Source organism: Podarcis vaucheri, assembly GCF_965113315.1.
Source record: "Podarcis vaucheri genome assembly, chromosome: 14".
In the NCBI taxonomy this organism is placed as follows: Eukaryota; Metazoa; Chordata; class Lepidosauria; order Squamata; family Lacertidae; genus Podarcis; species Podarcis vaucheri.
In genome coordinates this window covers 15324010-15339104 of record NC_138752.1, presented here as the reverse complement: position 1 = coordinate 15339104, position 15095 = coordinate 15324010, and the positions used below count along the sequence as shown (strand labels likewise).

At 38.3% G+C, this 15095-nt stretch overlaps 1 protein-coding gene across 2 annotated transcripts in view; it reads right to left on the bottom strand.

Annotated features, from left to right (window-relative positions):
* Positions 1-15095, bottom strand: part of TRPM7 (transient receptor potential cation channel subfamily M member 7) — a 75234-nt gene that overhangs the window by 36044 nt on the left and 24095 nt on the right. For both annotated transcript variants that reach the window (XM_082198220.1, XM_082198221.1), the window contains exons 2-9: positions 10663-10742; positions 9062-9100; positions 7960-8158; positions 6049-6262; positions 4853-4977; positions 3168-3339; positions 576-750; positions 225-348 (exon numbers count right to left, since the gene is read on the bottom strand). In XM_082198220.1, coding sequence (XP_082054346.1) covers positions 225-348; positions 576-750; positions 3168-3339; positions 4853-4977; positions 6049-6262; positions 7960-8158; positions 9062-9100; positions 10663-10742 — 1128 coding nt within the window. The remainder of the gene's footprint in view (positions 1-224; positions 349-575; positions 751-3167; positions 3340-4852; positions 4978-6048; positions 6263-7959; positions 8159-9061; positions 9101-10662; positions 10743-15095) is intronic.

Below are 15095 nucleotides of genomic sequence, written 5' to 3'. Positions count from 1 at the left end.
GCTGCATCCAACTAAGTTATTGTCATTGCTCCGTTGGGGCCTTGGAGCTTGGTCCTAGGATGACAGACTCTGGACGAAGGTGTGGAGGAATGGGGGAAGGCTGGTCTATTTTAATTTTTCATAGCTGGTGTGATTAATCAAACATTTACTTAGAAAAGTACAATACTAAAGAGTGTTGCTACACAACCCTATTGTCGTGGTATATTATGCAGAGATTTACTCACAAGTTCTCTTTTTTTCATGCACTCCAGCAAGGTCTGGAACAAATGAACTGCCTCGCTCTGACCAAAATTAAATGTCTTTTTGATGGTTGAAATGACTTCAGGCTCTGCTCCATCAGGAATATTCCTGAGATGAAACAAGAATCAATTGAAACACGCAACCATGTGAAGTATTCTTCCCATCAAGGGGAGGGGCTGTGACTCAGGAGTTAGAGGGCAAGGTTTCAGGTTTAATCCCCAGCAACTCCGGTTGAAAAGATCTCAAGTAGCAAGAGGGGGGCGGAGAAAAAACCTTGGACAGATGCTACTTTGAGAAGACAATACTGGGCTACATGGACCAATGTCCTGACTTACCCTCCCTCTTCTGTTTGTTTATATACATAAGCTAGGATGTCTGCAGCTCTGCCAGTCCCTTCACAAACCACCACTGGCACAGGTGGGTTTTCCTGAAGGTATTCCAAAACTGTGAGGATAACATTGGGGCCACCTTCAAATATGAGTGCAACCACAGGGACACCCTGTCCAATTCCTAGACAAAAGAGGTAAAAAAAATAATGCAGTTCTTTTTTCATTATGTCTTTTTCAGAATAAGCACAGCACAGTTCATTAAAACTCAACTCAGAAAGAATGACTTATACTCAAAGAATGTTTATAAAGAACTGGAGCTACCCACAGGGCTTTGTATATCTAGAACAGAAGTGTTATTCTTTAAAAATGCTAAGCTAAGCCCTGCAACGAAAAGCTCAATTATGCAGCCTGTATAAATTAAGCAGAATTGCAGGATTTGTTATTTTATACAATTTATTTCATGGTTTTGACTGTTTTGCACAGTTTTTCTACTCGTCATGGGAAGGGGCAATGGACTATACAAAGAACTGAAGCTCCTCACTCTGTTCACGTGAAAATCTTATTCAGCAACTCTCCATGAGTCCAAGAACTCATCAAACATTTGACCACACTTTATCAAACATTTGTTCAGCATCTGCCTAGGGTGATGCTTTGAAGGAACACAGTCACATGGCAGAAACTAAACGCTTCAGGTCTGGCAGCCCTACCAAAGTAAAGGAATTGGAAAGGTCTTTTGGGGAACTAAAAATGTGAATACAAAATACACAAAAAAGTCATTCTCTGCAGTTCAAGGGCAATACATTTTAACTATGCATACAAATCTTCACCAAAAACTAATCTTCCTCAGCAGCGGTAAGCATAAATACTGCTCAAAATTTCTAACATAATATTAGGCTCACCTTATTCCTTCTATTGCAAAAACAACTTAAGAGGCTGAGTAGCACACATTTTAATACTGTTAATCATACACAAGGGCTAAAGTGTGGTTTACACATTTCAAAGGCCTAATTAAACTGCAGCCAGCTGTGTCAGCATAAACACAAATGGAAGAGAAACTGTAAACACATAATAACTGTACACAGTAAAAATGTAGCCCATAGTTACAACAAATACAGAATATGGAAGCACTACAAAGCTTCTCTTTACCAACTCCTAGTCAAAACAGGATCATTGGTTTTAAAAACATTTTGGGAGTAGATGTACTATATTCCCCAGAAGCCAGCTTGTACAAATGATACTTAGCAGCTAATCTGTGACTGACGCAACACAGATTAGTACAAAAAGGTCAGGGTTTCCTTATGTTATTCACACACAGATCTAAGCGTTGCATGCTCACAATAACTTTTGCCCCCCCCCAAAGAGAGAAGAATTTCTGTTGTTATAGAGTGCAAGTAGGACTAGAAGTGCAAATCACTCGCACTTATTATTCACTGTGCACCTTTGTAATGTCTGAAACCGATTAGAGAATTCAATCTCAAAAGGAATGAAATACAGTTTAAGCAGAGATATTGGTGTGTGATGCATTGGATGGGGGCGGTATTCCTGACAAGAGGATCAGATTCACAGGCTGCAGGTATTGTTACATCTGGCCCCATCTCTCAATGTTGATGGCATCTGTGGCATGAAGCCCCTTTCAATAGTTAAGGCTGGACAACCAGCTGTGACTCTTCTTGGGCAAAGGCAGCCTAGGCCACAGATTGTGAACCTGTGGCTCTCCAGATGTTGCTGGACTAAACTGCCATCAGTCTTGACCATTGGCCTTGCTGGCTGGGGCTGATGGGATCTGGAAGGTCACAGATTGCCCTACCCCTAGGCCTAAGCAATTATGCATTTCCAAGTCATATCCAACTTAAGACTACTGCAACATATTGTTCAGGGACCTGCCTCTGAGGATTTCTGAAAAAATCTACTGGCCAAAAATACCACTGATAGACCACTGACCAGAACAAGCCAGAGGGAACATATCTTATCTTAAAACTCAGATTTCTAAAAGATCACCTACTCCCCTTCAATGTTTACCCCCAATTCCTGAATTCTTCTCAGGAGTCCCATCTGGTGCTATTATGCCTTTTTCAGCACTAGGCAAATATATATTTTTATTTACCCAAGTCTAAACATTGGTTGAAATTATTTTCTTACTACTATATGCTTACATTATTCTACTGTTTTTAACTGGTTTTTAACCATTGGTTATATTGGGATTACTCTAGATTTCATTAAACTACCATGATAGTGGCAATGCAGAATGATGGGAAGTCAATCATAATAATAAAAAAAATGCATCCAGGAGAATCAAATGAAGTAGTAAAGCTTTTCCTGGAAGGTACTACTTCTAGTGGCAGGGTGGAGAGTGCCTCTTTCAATTATCCTTAATAATCCAAGCCCCGGTAAAGAGAAAATCAGCACTCTTTGACTTGCTGTTTTTCTAGCGGCAGTTACATTTCTATATGGGGAAGCAGTGAAACCTGCAATCCCAGCTCCCTTCCTAAATAACGCAAGTCAAGACAACTTTTTACCAGCTTAAGTTCCAACCCCCACACTGCATATAGAACAAAAGGGCCAACACCACATAATTAGTTAATCATGGTCCACACATACGTGCATGGATCCTTTGCAGGTTAATTGTTTTTTCCAGTTCTCTTCGTAGTTTCACTTCTGCTCCATATTTTCCAACTGTCCCATCATCCACCAGTATGAAATGGGAATGAAGATTATTCAAGACGTTAAGTTTGCTCAAAGGATTCAGCAGGGTTTGATATGGAGCAACAACCTAAACATAAAACAAAACAAAAAGACCTTCGCATGGATATAAACCTGATCCCCCCCCCCAAAAAAAAAGTGTGGCAGGCTTCAAAATTCCCTTTTCATTTGCCAATTGCCAACAATCTGCTTATCCATCACCTGCAGATTTCTGCTTCATTCCCATATAAAGCAAGTTGTAATACCAGGAAGTATCAACACGTTAATCTTATTCATAATTGGGATTCTTTATTCTTTAAAATCACAATGAGGTAAGAACACGGCAAGGAAAAAGCAACCAAAGATCATTGCCAAGATGGTTTTTACTCTAAAATATCTCATTGGAAGACTGGGGTTTTCAAAGTTTCCAGACAGGGTTGTTTTAAGTAGACTAGATTGATTCTGGCATGCCTTTGTATGCAGGTCCCATTTTGTGAACACAATTTGCTCTCCAGAATTGGTTCATTAGGTGAGCATTCACATAGCAAACCACTGATTTCAATTGTTCCTAAAAGGAAAACCCCAGTGTTTTCCTGACCAAGAAGAAATGACAAAAAAATCCATGGCTCATAACCGCCCCCTCACCTCTGAGAGAATTATTTTCCTTAATGATCTCAGCAAAAATAAAATACAGTAACAGCTTTAAAGAAAGTCATTTAGTCATCTTCTTGGTTTTTTTTGCTGGCTGTGTACAGTCATTCTGGCTCCTTTTCGCCACCCCACACCCCCAGCTCTCCCCTTCTCCTTTCTTTTCTTTTCTTCTTTTCCTGCCTCACAGTATGTAGGACCAGATCTTCCCCTTAACTTGTGTGCATATAAGCTGCTCATGAAGCAGCAGCACAGTAAGAACTACACTAGGGTAGGAAGGCACAGGCAAAAAAACTTAAGAGGCGAGGCAGAGAGCTGGTGTGGCTGGCGGGGAGATCACAGTTCTCTGCACGCAAGGGAAGCTGCTCGTGAAGGAGCACCATGCAGGATCCAATCCTCCCACTTAACAGCTGTTAAGCATTGAGATATGATGCTGCGTGGCGCTGTTCCCTCACAAGAAGCTTCTCTGCAGACAAGTTTAAGGGGAGGCTCTGAGAAGGGAAGGGAAGAGATGGTGTGGCTGGCAGGGAGATGCAGCTGGAACTGAACTGAGGAGACAGGGAACAGGGAACATGGCACCCAAAACGGCTGTCCCCAACCAGCAAAAAACAAACACGAGGCCTAAATGATTTTCTTTAAAGCTGTTATTTTAATTTCACTGAGATTCTTTCAAAACACACCCAAGTGTTTGTATAAGTTTGTACAGTTGTATAGCTAGGTTTGGGCACAATTTCCTCATGTTTAGGTATTTGAGTTTTCATATAACAAAGTGGGACCTGCGTGTACATGGTTCTGGGATGGCTAAGTGACATCCATTTCACAAAAAGAGTTTCCTATTCGCATCACAACCTTACTTCATGAATTGAATAATTCTGATGAAAGCCTTAATGTACTTACAAATTTTCTTCTTTTCATAAACAGTTGAGAGCACAACAATAATAAATGGGCAAACTTACATCTCTCCCAACGAGGTCATTTCTGTTTTCAATTACTCCCCAAGGAGCTATTCCAATAGTGCAAATCTTTCGAGATGATCGAGAGGCATGTTCCTTGAGGGCATCACCAACGTGCTTTGCAACTCCTGTTCAGGATCAAAGAATATTGCAGTGTTACTAAACGTATGTTCTACCTGTAGCAAATATCTACTGAACCCAATGGCTCAGTTCACACCATGCTTTAGCAAAAAACAAAAAAGCAAAAACCACTTTCTCATATTAGAAGGCAAAGTAATGTTATAACACTAGCACTGAAATACATTTAAGACCAATGTTTACTGTATTATAGAAAGACTTGTAAAAATGTGTAAACACCAAGGTTAAGTTTTGAGCCTTCCTTATTACAAACAAATCCTGGTGACGTGAACGGGCTCTCCAAAAGAAACTGAGCCTAAAATGTGTATCTATGATGTCACTGTGTGCAAGTGCTTCTATAACCCACACTACGCCAGTGTGGTGTAGTGGTTAAGAGCGGTAGTCTCGTAATCTGGGGAACCGGGTTCGCGTCTCCGCTCCTCCACATGCAGCTGCTGGGTGACCTTGGGCCAGTCACACTTCTTTGAAGTCTCTCAGCCCCACTCACCTCACAGTGTGTTTGTTGTGGGGGAGGAAGGGAAAAGAGAATGTTAGCCTCTTTGAGACTCCTTAAAGGGAGTGAAAGGCGGGATATCAAATCCAAACTCTTCTTCTTAAAGTAAGCATTTTACACCCTCAACAATGCCCGAGTTCAAAAGCTTGCAGGATTGAAACAAGACATGTCTTATGAAACAGTTCCAATGTGTCGCATCATAGCTTGCTTATCCAAAATTCTATTATCAATCAGATCATCATGAAGGGCACCTTTTCAACTACTACACTTTTGAGCTGGAGCACAGGTTTGCAGGCCAATTATGGGTACCACCTTCAGTAGTTTTATTCTCTGTGAATCTGTAGCATAAGCAGCTCCACTTGGTAGAAAATATGGGGTAGTTTCTGGCAATGTGGATGTATGTCATTTCCAACATGACACCTAATGATTCCAAGCCTGCTGTCCACATGGCCGTGCAGACTGCAATCATATTGATGCCAATTTGACATCAAAATAGCCATACAGAGATGATATCCAGGTGTCTCAAGTGCATGTGAAGTGGAAAGTATATTTAGAGTCAAGACTTCACCTGTATTCACTCCTCCAGTTATAATCCAGGCTCCTGTTGTCACTGCAGCTTTAATAAGGCCTTTACCAAGCAACTGTTTGATGCGTGGATGAAGCTCAAATTTTTGCATCCCTCCATGAACAGAAACAACAAGCTTGGGCAGTTCCATCTGCCATTCTTTAAGCATAAGCTGTAGGATGGCTTCAGGTCTGGTGTCATATGACAGCCGCACATACTAACAAAAAAGAGTTGGGAAGGGTTAACCTTTTTTTAAATAATGCAATCAGGAAATTATAACCATACTTATGCAAGGGTAAATAGGCATTTAACAGGTCATTCCAAATGCATGAAAATTTCTAATGGGAATTAGAGAACTGCCAGAGGATTCTGAATATGTCACAATAATGATATTTAAAAACCTAATCGCTACATGATTTATTTTATTTGTAAACACTGCAAAAGCATTGAACATTTTGTCAAAAGGGTGATTCCATAGTGAACACTGTAACATAGACACTTTGTTAATATTTTGTGTCTTAGTCAATATTATTTAACTCCAATTAACATTAAGCTATTTGTGTGTTAATTGGTTTGATCTTCCCATAAAAAATAATCAAGCAGTATAGCACAGGTAACTCAAATGTTATCTTTTTATTGTGTTTTAAAAGATGTGACTGATATAACAACTTTGCAACCTCAATAATCTATCTGTAACTTGTTTTCTGTAGGTAATGAACCGCATGTGAGTGCTCTGGTTCAAGATGGCGCCGAGGTAAGATGCTCTTATCGGAGCTCAAAGAACTCTTTTAACTAAATGCCCTTTGTTGCCGACTCCCCTCCTTCCTTTGGATTTTATTTCCTTTCATTATCTCGCTGTGCTTTTGAACATCTTATTTTATCCTCCTCGGTGCCGGGACCCAATGAAGTTAATGAAGTCTTAACGAAGGCTCCCAGCCATTCCCTCCCGGGCATTAAGGCACTCCCTCCCAGTTTCTCATCGACTTTTCGTGATAAATTTACTCCAAGGATCTTTAAGGACTTCTAGTGGGCTTTCAACTCTAAAAATTACAAATTCATAAAACTACAAAAAAATTTTTCCCCACCTCAAACTTCGTGGACCCCCCAAACAACCCAGTTGTCTTAACAAACTGAGACGAAGGGGGGGGGAATACCTTAAAGGAGTGCTCTAATTGGACCCAGCTTTAAAACTCCTCGCAGCAGCCCAGCCAGGACCGAACGAGAATCGAATGAGATTGCGACCTGAAAACTTTAGCACTTTATCACTCTATTTAGAAGTCTGATCTCATTGATTTAAGAAGAATCTAGCAATGAGAAGAGCCAAAAGAACCAGGTGCCCTGATATAGAAACCGACGCAGAGCCCTCTGGCTTCAAACAGAGTAATCTAGATAATTACCTGCTACCCCAAAAACAGCACACATTCCCTCCCAAAACTTTCCCCAACTCTTTTCACGGAGAGACAGTTGAAGAGATATCCTCAGGGATAAATGAGGACAAGGCTACTACTCCCATAATCGAGGCACAAGCACTAATTGGCAGAAAGGTGGAGCTGCTGGAGGAATGCTGCCTATTGACTGCTCAAACAGTTCAAAAAAATCTGTAACTTATTAATTTAAAATTTATGTTATGTATTTTTGTGTTTGGATGAAAGGTGGTGTGAAAATTGTAATAATAATATTAATAATAGCAATAGCAATAATAGAATGTACTAATTACTTCAATTTGGGGTGGAGGACACAAACATAAATTTAAAATGTAAAGTGCAAATAAGTCATATGAAACCTTGACTTCACTCATCTCTTTACATGCTACTACCTTCATGTTTAGATATATGTTTTCATATTCACTTGTAAATTCATTTCAATATTATTCCACTCTACCATTAAGCAATATATGGAACATTTGATACTGACCTTAGCTCGATACGAATGAGAGCCTCCTTGAAAGTTTATGATACCATAAGCATCTGTGGAACTCTGCTCAGTATGTTTTTCTACAGACCACTCTTCTACCTCCTGATTAAAATTTTCACCCAGTTTCACATCTGAATATTTCATGGCAAGGCTGGCAGTAAAGCAAGCATGTTGGCGGACCAAGCGACCACAACAGCACCTGCAGATATTCATCGCAATTTGCGGAATTGGGGAAACACACAAGAGGTAATTGCATAAGCTGTTGTCCATTCTCACAGTACTGGATATGCATTGATTTAGGATGAAAATACCTATTGTGCACTTAGTTGTTTTTTTAAAAGTAACTATCCAGTCTGATTTGCACGATTCTGGCAAAATTTCTGAACCAGTTGTCTTTAAATCCTTTAAATATTGCCAGAGCATAGAAAAATAGAAGATCAACTCAATTTACTTTACAAGGAACTCATCACTTTTCACACACTGGAAAGAGCAACAGAATGTATGGACAAATGTCTTATCTGAAAAACTGACAAAAAGTGTGCATGCCTTGAACAGCACATTTGATGTGGACAATTTTATCAAAATGTGGTATTCAAAAGAAGACTCTGATTACTGGCACCCACTGACTTTGCACATAGGCTTGTTGCAAATCTTATACATTAATCTTCTGTTTCAGGGGGAGAGGGGCAGAACGGGGGAAACTTAATGTTTGGTCATAGTCGCTGGAAGGCTTTGACATTATCTGAGTTCACATAAGAAAGCAGTTCACATAAGAAAAGTCAGAGCAAAGTTATATAGGATGACTTATAATAGTAATGTAGAAAATATAAAGCACAAAAGAACTAGAATGCCATGACTAAGGGTCAACATGCCTTTCACTACCAGCACTGGTGAAAGGTCTACCTATATCCAGTTTCCCTTGTCTACCCACATCCTTCCATGTTTTAATTAAATCTTATTTACATTTTTACTTGTCTTTTGCTTCCAGTCATTTCTAAATAAATTACAGAACCATCAGCTTTCTGATGTTTTACTTATGTCAAATAATTAAAACAGTATTTTCAAAAGAGATACATAATTGCTTCATCTTACATAATCATACCTGACAAGTTGCTGACAAATCTGACATCCTGGAAGGCATCTATGATTAAGAATACAATAAAGTAAGTTAGAATTTTTCCTGTATTTTTATTAAATCCAATTTATAACTAAATATGACCAAGATCATTCTTAATATATTTGTCATTACTTTCTGTAATTCACACCACAAATTATTTACTGTCCTGTCATGTATTTTGGGATATGCCTCTTAAGAAGAAAGCACTGTAACTGATTATGAGGACAATTTTGTTTGCATGAAGGTGGTGTAGAGAATAATAGAAAAATGACTGCTCATAGTTGTACACAAGATATATCATTGTAATGTTACACAGAACGGAATACAGATATGATGCACATATGATAAAGTGCAAGATTTTACTGTCTACAGAAATTCACTGTTGGGATAAATCCCTCAATACTTGGAGATCTTTTGACAGCTATGAAAAAATTAAAAATAATTTCTAAAATATGTTGAATACCTTTTTAGTTATGATTATTCATTATTTTTAATTTATAACCTGCCCTTCTTCCCCAAAGGGAGCTCAGGGCAGCTCACAATAATGTAAGTGCATAAACCACAATAACTTACTGCAGAAAAGAGTTACAAACAACAGCATAAAATCTTCATAAAACTATTAGCCAAAAGCCTGCTTTTGGTTTTGTTTTTTAAAAAAGTATTTATGCATTTCCAAAATGCAGGTAAACAGAGGGAGAGTCTGATTTCCCTTGGAAGGGACTGCTGCCACTAAGAATGCCCAGAGATAATTATAAACCCTGGAAAAAGAATAACTAGATTGCAGTTGTTTGAACCTGCAATCTAGCGCTCAGTGTTAAAAATATCAATGGCACTTTCAGAAGATACATCAAATTGCACTGTGTTGAAATGCATTTTTGAAAAATTTATGTTTAACCCCAGGTCTGCTTAACACAGAGATCAGCCACAGCAGTAAAATATATGTAAGGCAGCAGACAACTGAGCATAGTCATGCCAGATGGGATATGTGCTACAAATGAAGAAAACAAAATGGTTTGTTATTTGGGAAATGTCCCAAATTAACAAGGGTGGGTCGGAAGTATTGTTATTGTTGTTTTCTTAGTTTTGTTATAATTGTATATCAATTAAAAAAAAAACACAAAACAGCTTCCCGGTTTATGTTCTTGATATCAACAGATTTTTCATGTGTTTCAGTTTGATCAAAGCAAAACTTGTGCAGGGTCCTGTGGCTTCAAAGAATGCAAAATATATATTTCAACATATTTCACAATCAAAAACAAATGTTAGCCATCTCCTGTTCAATTACAACAAAACTTTAAAAGCTAAATTTTACTTTTACTCAGAATTTGTACTGAATTCAGAACAAACTGAAGGTCAGCTCCTCCAGTCCTCTTTCCACTGCAGTCCCTTGCACCTCCCAAAAATCATCTGCAGATTCCTCTGCTCAAGTTTTCCCCAATTCCTCAAGAGAAGCTTGAGGCAGGTGCAGGGGGCTGCACTGGAGAGAAGTGAGCAGAACATTCATTTTCTGAGCACGAGCCTTATGGTCACAGCACATAATTTATACTTGAAAGTTAAACCTTCCACTTCCATCGTTTTTAGTTTACCTGTGAGGATCCTTTGAACTTGGTATAATGTAGACACATTCCCGTTTGTTGAAAGTATTTTCTATCCAAGATTTCTGGGACTGTAAAGCAAGGAATTTTCAGGATCATGCAAAAACAATGTCAGATATTATACAGTGCTGCACAGAGCTATTTCTCATGGGATCTACCACCCATGTTTAACAGTAAACAACGCCTCCCTGACTCCTTTCCCACCCTCCAATATATTTTCACACATACACAGATTCTATCCATTATGCAGGCCTGTCTTTGGGATAACAGAAATCAAGCCCCATCAAACGACCTTTTCATGTTTGTTATGGCAATACCTGTACAGCCAAAGTGTTAATTAATTCATTGCTCTCTTATAGTGTTAAACTGCTATAAGGTTTTGAAGCCGGGTTTATTCATAAGAAGTGTGAGAGGAGAGCTCTGCTTGCTTTGATTACAGAACTCACCAACTTTACAACTACAGCTGTGAGATATAAGGGACTCCTCCATGAAAGATACGATAAAAGGACAATCTCATTGTAGAGGAGAGGCAAAGAACTGAGATGAGTTTATCAAAGATTCTCCCAGCCTAGTGATAAAGTAATTGAACCTCCAGGTGTGAGTGCTTTCATGAGGAAGCTGGCATAATTTCTTTATTTTGGAAGAAGTCTACTGAATTGTTTGGGACACTGCCTGCAAGCAAAGGATTTACAATATACATAAATGGCTAAGCTTTACTTCAGAAAGGAAAAGTGCAATTGTACAGCTTTCCAATAAATATTATTCCTTTCTTGAAAATATTATTCATTTTGAATTTTCAGACTAAATCTTTTCAGTGATAATACATAATATGAATATTAGGACAACAAACATAAAAGGGCAGTACACATCCCACTGGTATACTGTGAAGAACCTAGTGCTAAAGTTGCTAAGGACAGCACTTCAAAATTATTCCACATTTATACATTTGTCTAAAGAAAGAACTTATTTGCTTTCAAATCCTCTATGAAATGCATGTTCCATTAATCTCTTTCAATATCCTATGCGAGTGAGTACAGGATTACAGCATTAACTCTAGACAACACCCCCATAAAAAGCTGATTATAAGTTGGAATAAACAAAAGGACAACAAACACACACTATTTAGCTGCTATAACCATACGAAAAAATAGTTTTTGGAATATCTATCAAAGAATAAGGTCCATAAATATCTATTTTAGAGTTGCCACCAATCCTTGAACAGAGAAACATGTGGATGCCAACCCACATATAAAATATCCTGAGCTTACTCTAAGTTTTGATCTGCAATTTAAAATAAATAATAATAATAATCTGCATCATTGAATTTCTCAGCTTTACATCAGGGTAGATAAAAGCTGCCCTGAAATTCTTGCGCTGATGAGTGTATAATGAACAGCTGTACAACCAAATGAATTATAAGAGTTCGCCCAATATTATAATAAGCAAGCTCTAGAACAGTTCTCATTATTCTGCTTCTATAAACTCTTGCACATGCAAAAGAAAATCTGTGGATTTAGTTTCATGCCCCTCCATACTCCAACACAAGATGTAAAACAAGTCTTCCATGAGATGTTTTTGGAGCCAAGTAATGCTACAACTGGTTTCAAGCCAGTAACACTGCAGTTTTATTCAAGAACCTTATTCTTCATATCTATGCTTTTCTTTTTGATCTATGCTTTGGATAGGTTCCTTTCTCTTCTACCAAACTTTCAAAGCAAGATATTGTTAATTAGGTAATACAAGACAAGTAATAAGTATATACCATAGTGTTAATGGTAAGAAAGACTTTTCAAACTATCTTTATAGATACATGCCTGCTGACTTCATGCATTTGAAGGTGGCAAACAAAAGTATAAGCATTAAATGGACTTCAGTGCCTTCAATTCATTTAAAGAAAGAGGTAATGTAATACAATAGTAGAGAACATTTGGTAGATCAGCAACTGAAGATATGTTTGTATTAGTCCTTAAAACAATTATAGTAGTTAATTTATTTAGAATAGTAGATTTAAATACTAAGCACAATTTCTGATATTTCAACTAAGCTAACAAAGGTCTATAAAACTGTATCCCTTATTATTATTGTTTTGTTCTATGTAAAGGCACCTTATTTGTTTAAACTGTATTAAGCTTAAATGTTACAATTTTAAAAACCAGTTAGCTATTTTTTAAAAAGTACCTGCTCAAGATACAAGGTCCATCTTATTTTTTCTTTGCAGAAATTCATGGTGAACAACTACTAGCAGTCTCTTTGAGAAGCAATCTTATACCGCTCAGTTCACTTTAATTTAAGGTTTTGCAGATGACAGGTTATATGCTGCTAAAGTGCCGGATGAGATCAGCCCTTAAAATAATTCAACATAGCATTACAGGTACCATCCTATTATCACATTTGAATAAAGTGAATGTTTTCAGGTGTTTTCCCTCTAAGCAAGTATTCTATCCTCCTCCAAAACTTTTAGAAATTTAAAAGCCTTCTTTAAGAGAAAATGGGATTCTTCAGAATCCATCAAAATTAATATGCACATTCTGCCATATTTAACCAAAGTATTATGTTCTGGTGATCCGTGTTTGAATATTTAATATACAGTGGTACCTCAGGTTACATATGCTTCAGGTTACAGACTCTGCTAACCCAGAAATAGTGCTTCAGGTTAAGAACTTTGCTTCAGGATGAGAACAGAAATCGTGCTCCGGCAGCGTGGCAGCAGCAGGAGGCCCCATTAGCTAAAGTGGTGCTTCAGGTTAATAACAGTTTCAGGTTAAGTACGGACCTCCAGAACGAATTAAGTACTTAACCCGAGGTACAACTGTACAACCATTCCAAAATATTCACTATTCATGAATCATGGTAGACACTTAATGAGTCTGTAAAGTGGCTGCCAAGAACAGCAACTGAAGATTTGTCATGGCTGGCTAGCCAGCTGGAGCCCACCCATGCAGTAGGGCAATAATTGAATCGTGCAATCTGAGTAGATGTTTGATCCAGAAGCATTTAGGTGAAGCTATTCCCATAAGTCTACTGCCCTTTCCAATTTCGGTAACAAAGTCCACCTAATTTGAGTGGCACATATTAAGCACTGTTGTGTGATGGCACACTGCTTTTGTGTGTTAGAAGAGCAGCAATGACTACTGCTATATACATGTAGTGAAACAGTGGGCAATTCAGTAACAGAAGCAGAAGTAACTGCAAGAGGTTTCTAGTAGCCAGATTATGCTTAAGAGAAAGAACCAAAAGGGCATCACAGGGCAAAGTAGTTTCTCTCTCCTCCTGGAGTCAATGAAATCCTATTATGTTTATGCAGAAATAAATCCCACTGAGTAAGTAAATCTTTGATGTACTTACTTGGTAAGTGCCATTGAAGGCTGTGGCCAGCATTACTGATCCCCATACTACCCTTCATCAAGCGCAAAAGAGAACTTATTACTCCCCTGAACCCATGAACAGAATCTGTGATTGCAGGAAAACAAGGGCCCAAAGTATTGCAAAAGAAACTAAACACTATCTGGACTTCCTTTTCTCACCACGGATTCAAAGCAGGGGTGAGGCACTAATTTCCATCCACACAGAGCCCCACCCAAACCTCTACACATGACAAGACAGGATCAGGCCTCAAGCTCACACTGCCTTCCCAATTCTCAATGGGGAGGAGACTGTGAGTTCACTGACGGAATGTCATGTTTATGTGAATTTAGGTTCCATTGACCCTGCAATCCAGAATCTACAAAGCACTGCAGTACAACATCTGTATTCACCAGTTCCTCTGAATGCAACAGCTCCTTCCAATTTCTCCCCACACACCCCTGGTTTCTTGTGCCAATTAACAGGATTGTGACCTCAGAGGTCGTTGTTCAGAAACCCAGAGGGAAAAGGGTTTAGGAGTGCATTGCGGGATTAAAATTGGGCTTGTATAAAAACACAGACTAAGCAGACACTTTGCAGCTGAGTCTCAATCATATACTGTATTTCAGACACACAACAGTAAATTACTCCAGTTCCACACCAACTTGCACCTTAAAAAGTATGATGTGAATGTACAGATCCCAAACATGCTAGAAAATATTCCCAGTATATTAAAGCTATTTACTCATTTATTGGGGGGAATGCACATGCATAAATATGATATGGACATAAAAAAAATTGTTTTAACTTTGTTTCCTATGTGTACTATAGGCAAAAAACATATATCCCAAACCCAACCAGTACGTACATCTAAAACAGAAATTTAAAATACAAAGCACTGCAACGCAAGTGTGACACAATCTTTTGTTAATTTTCTTAATTTAAAGCTTACTGTGGCATGACAATATGTAACAGCTCTGCCTGCAGTGTTTTAAAACAAACTACAAACGTTATCGTGATATACAGATCTCTACAACAGACTGTTACTAAGCATTTACTATAAATCCACAAATTTCCACTAT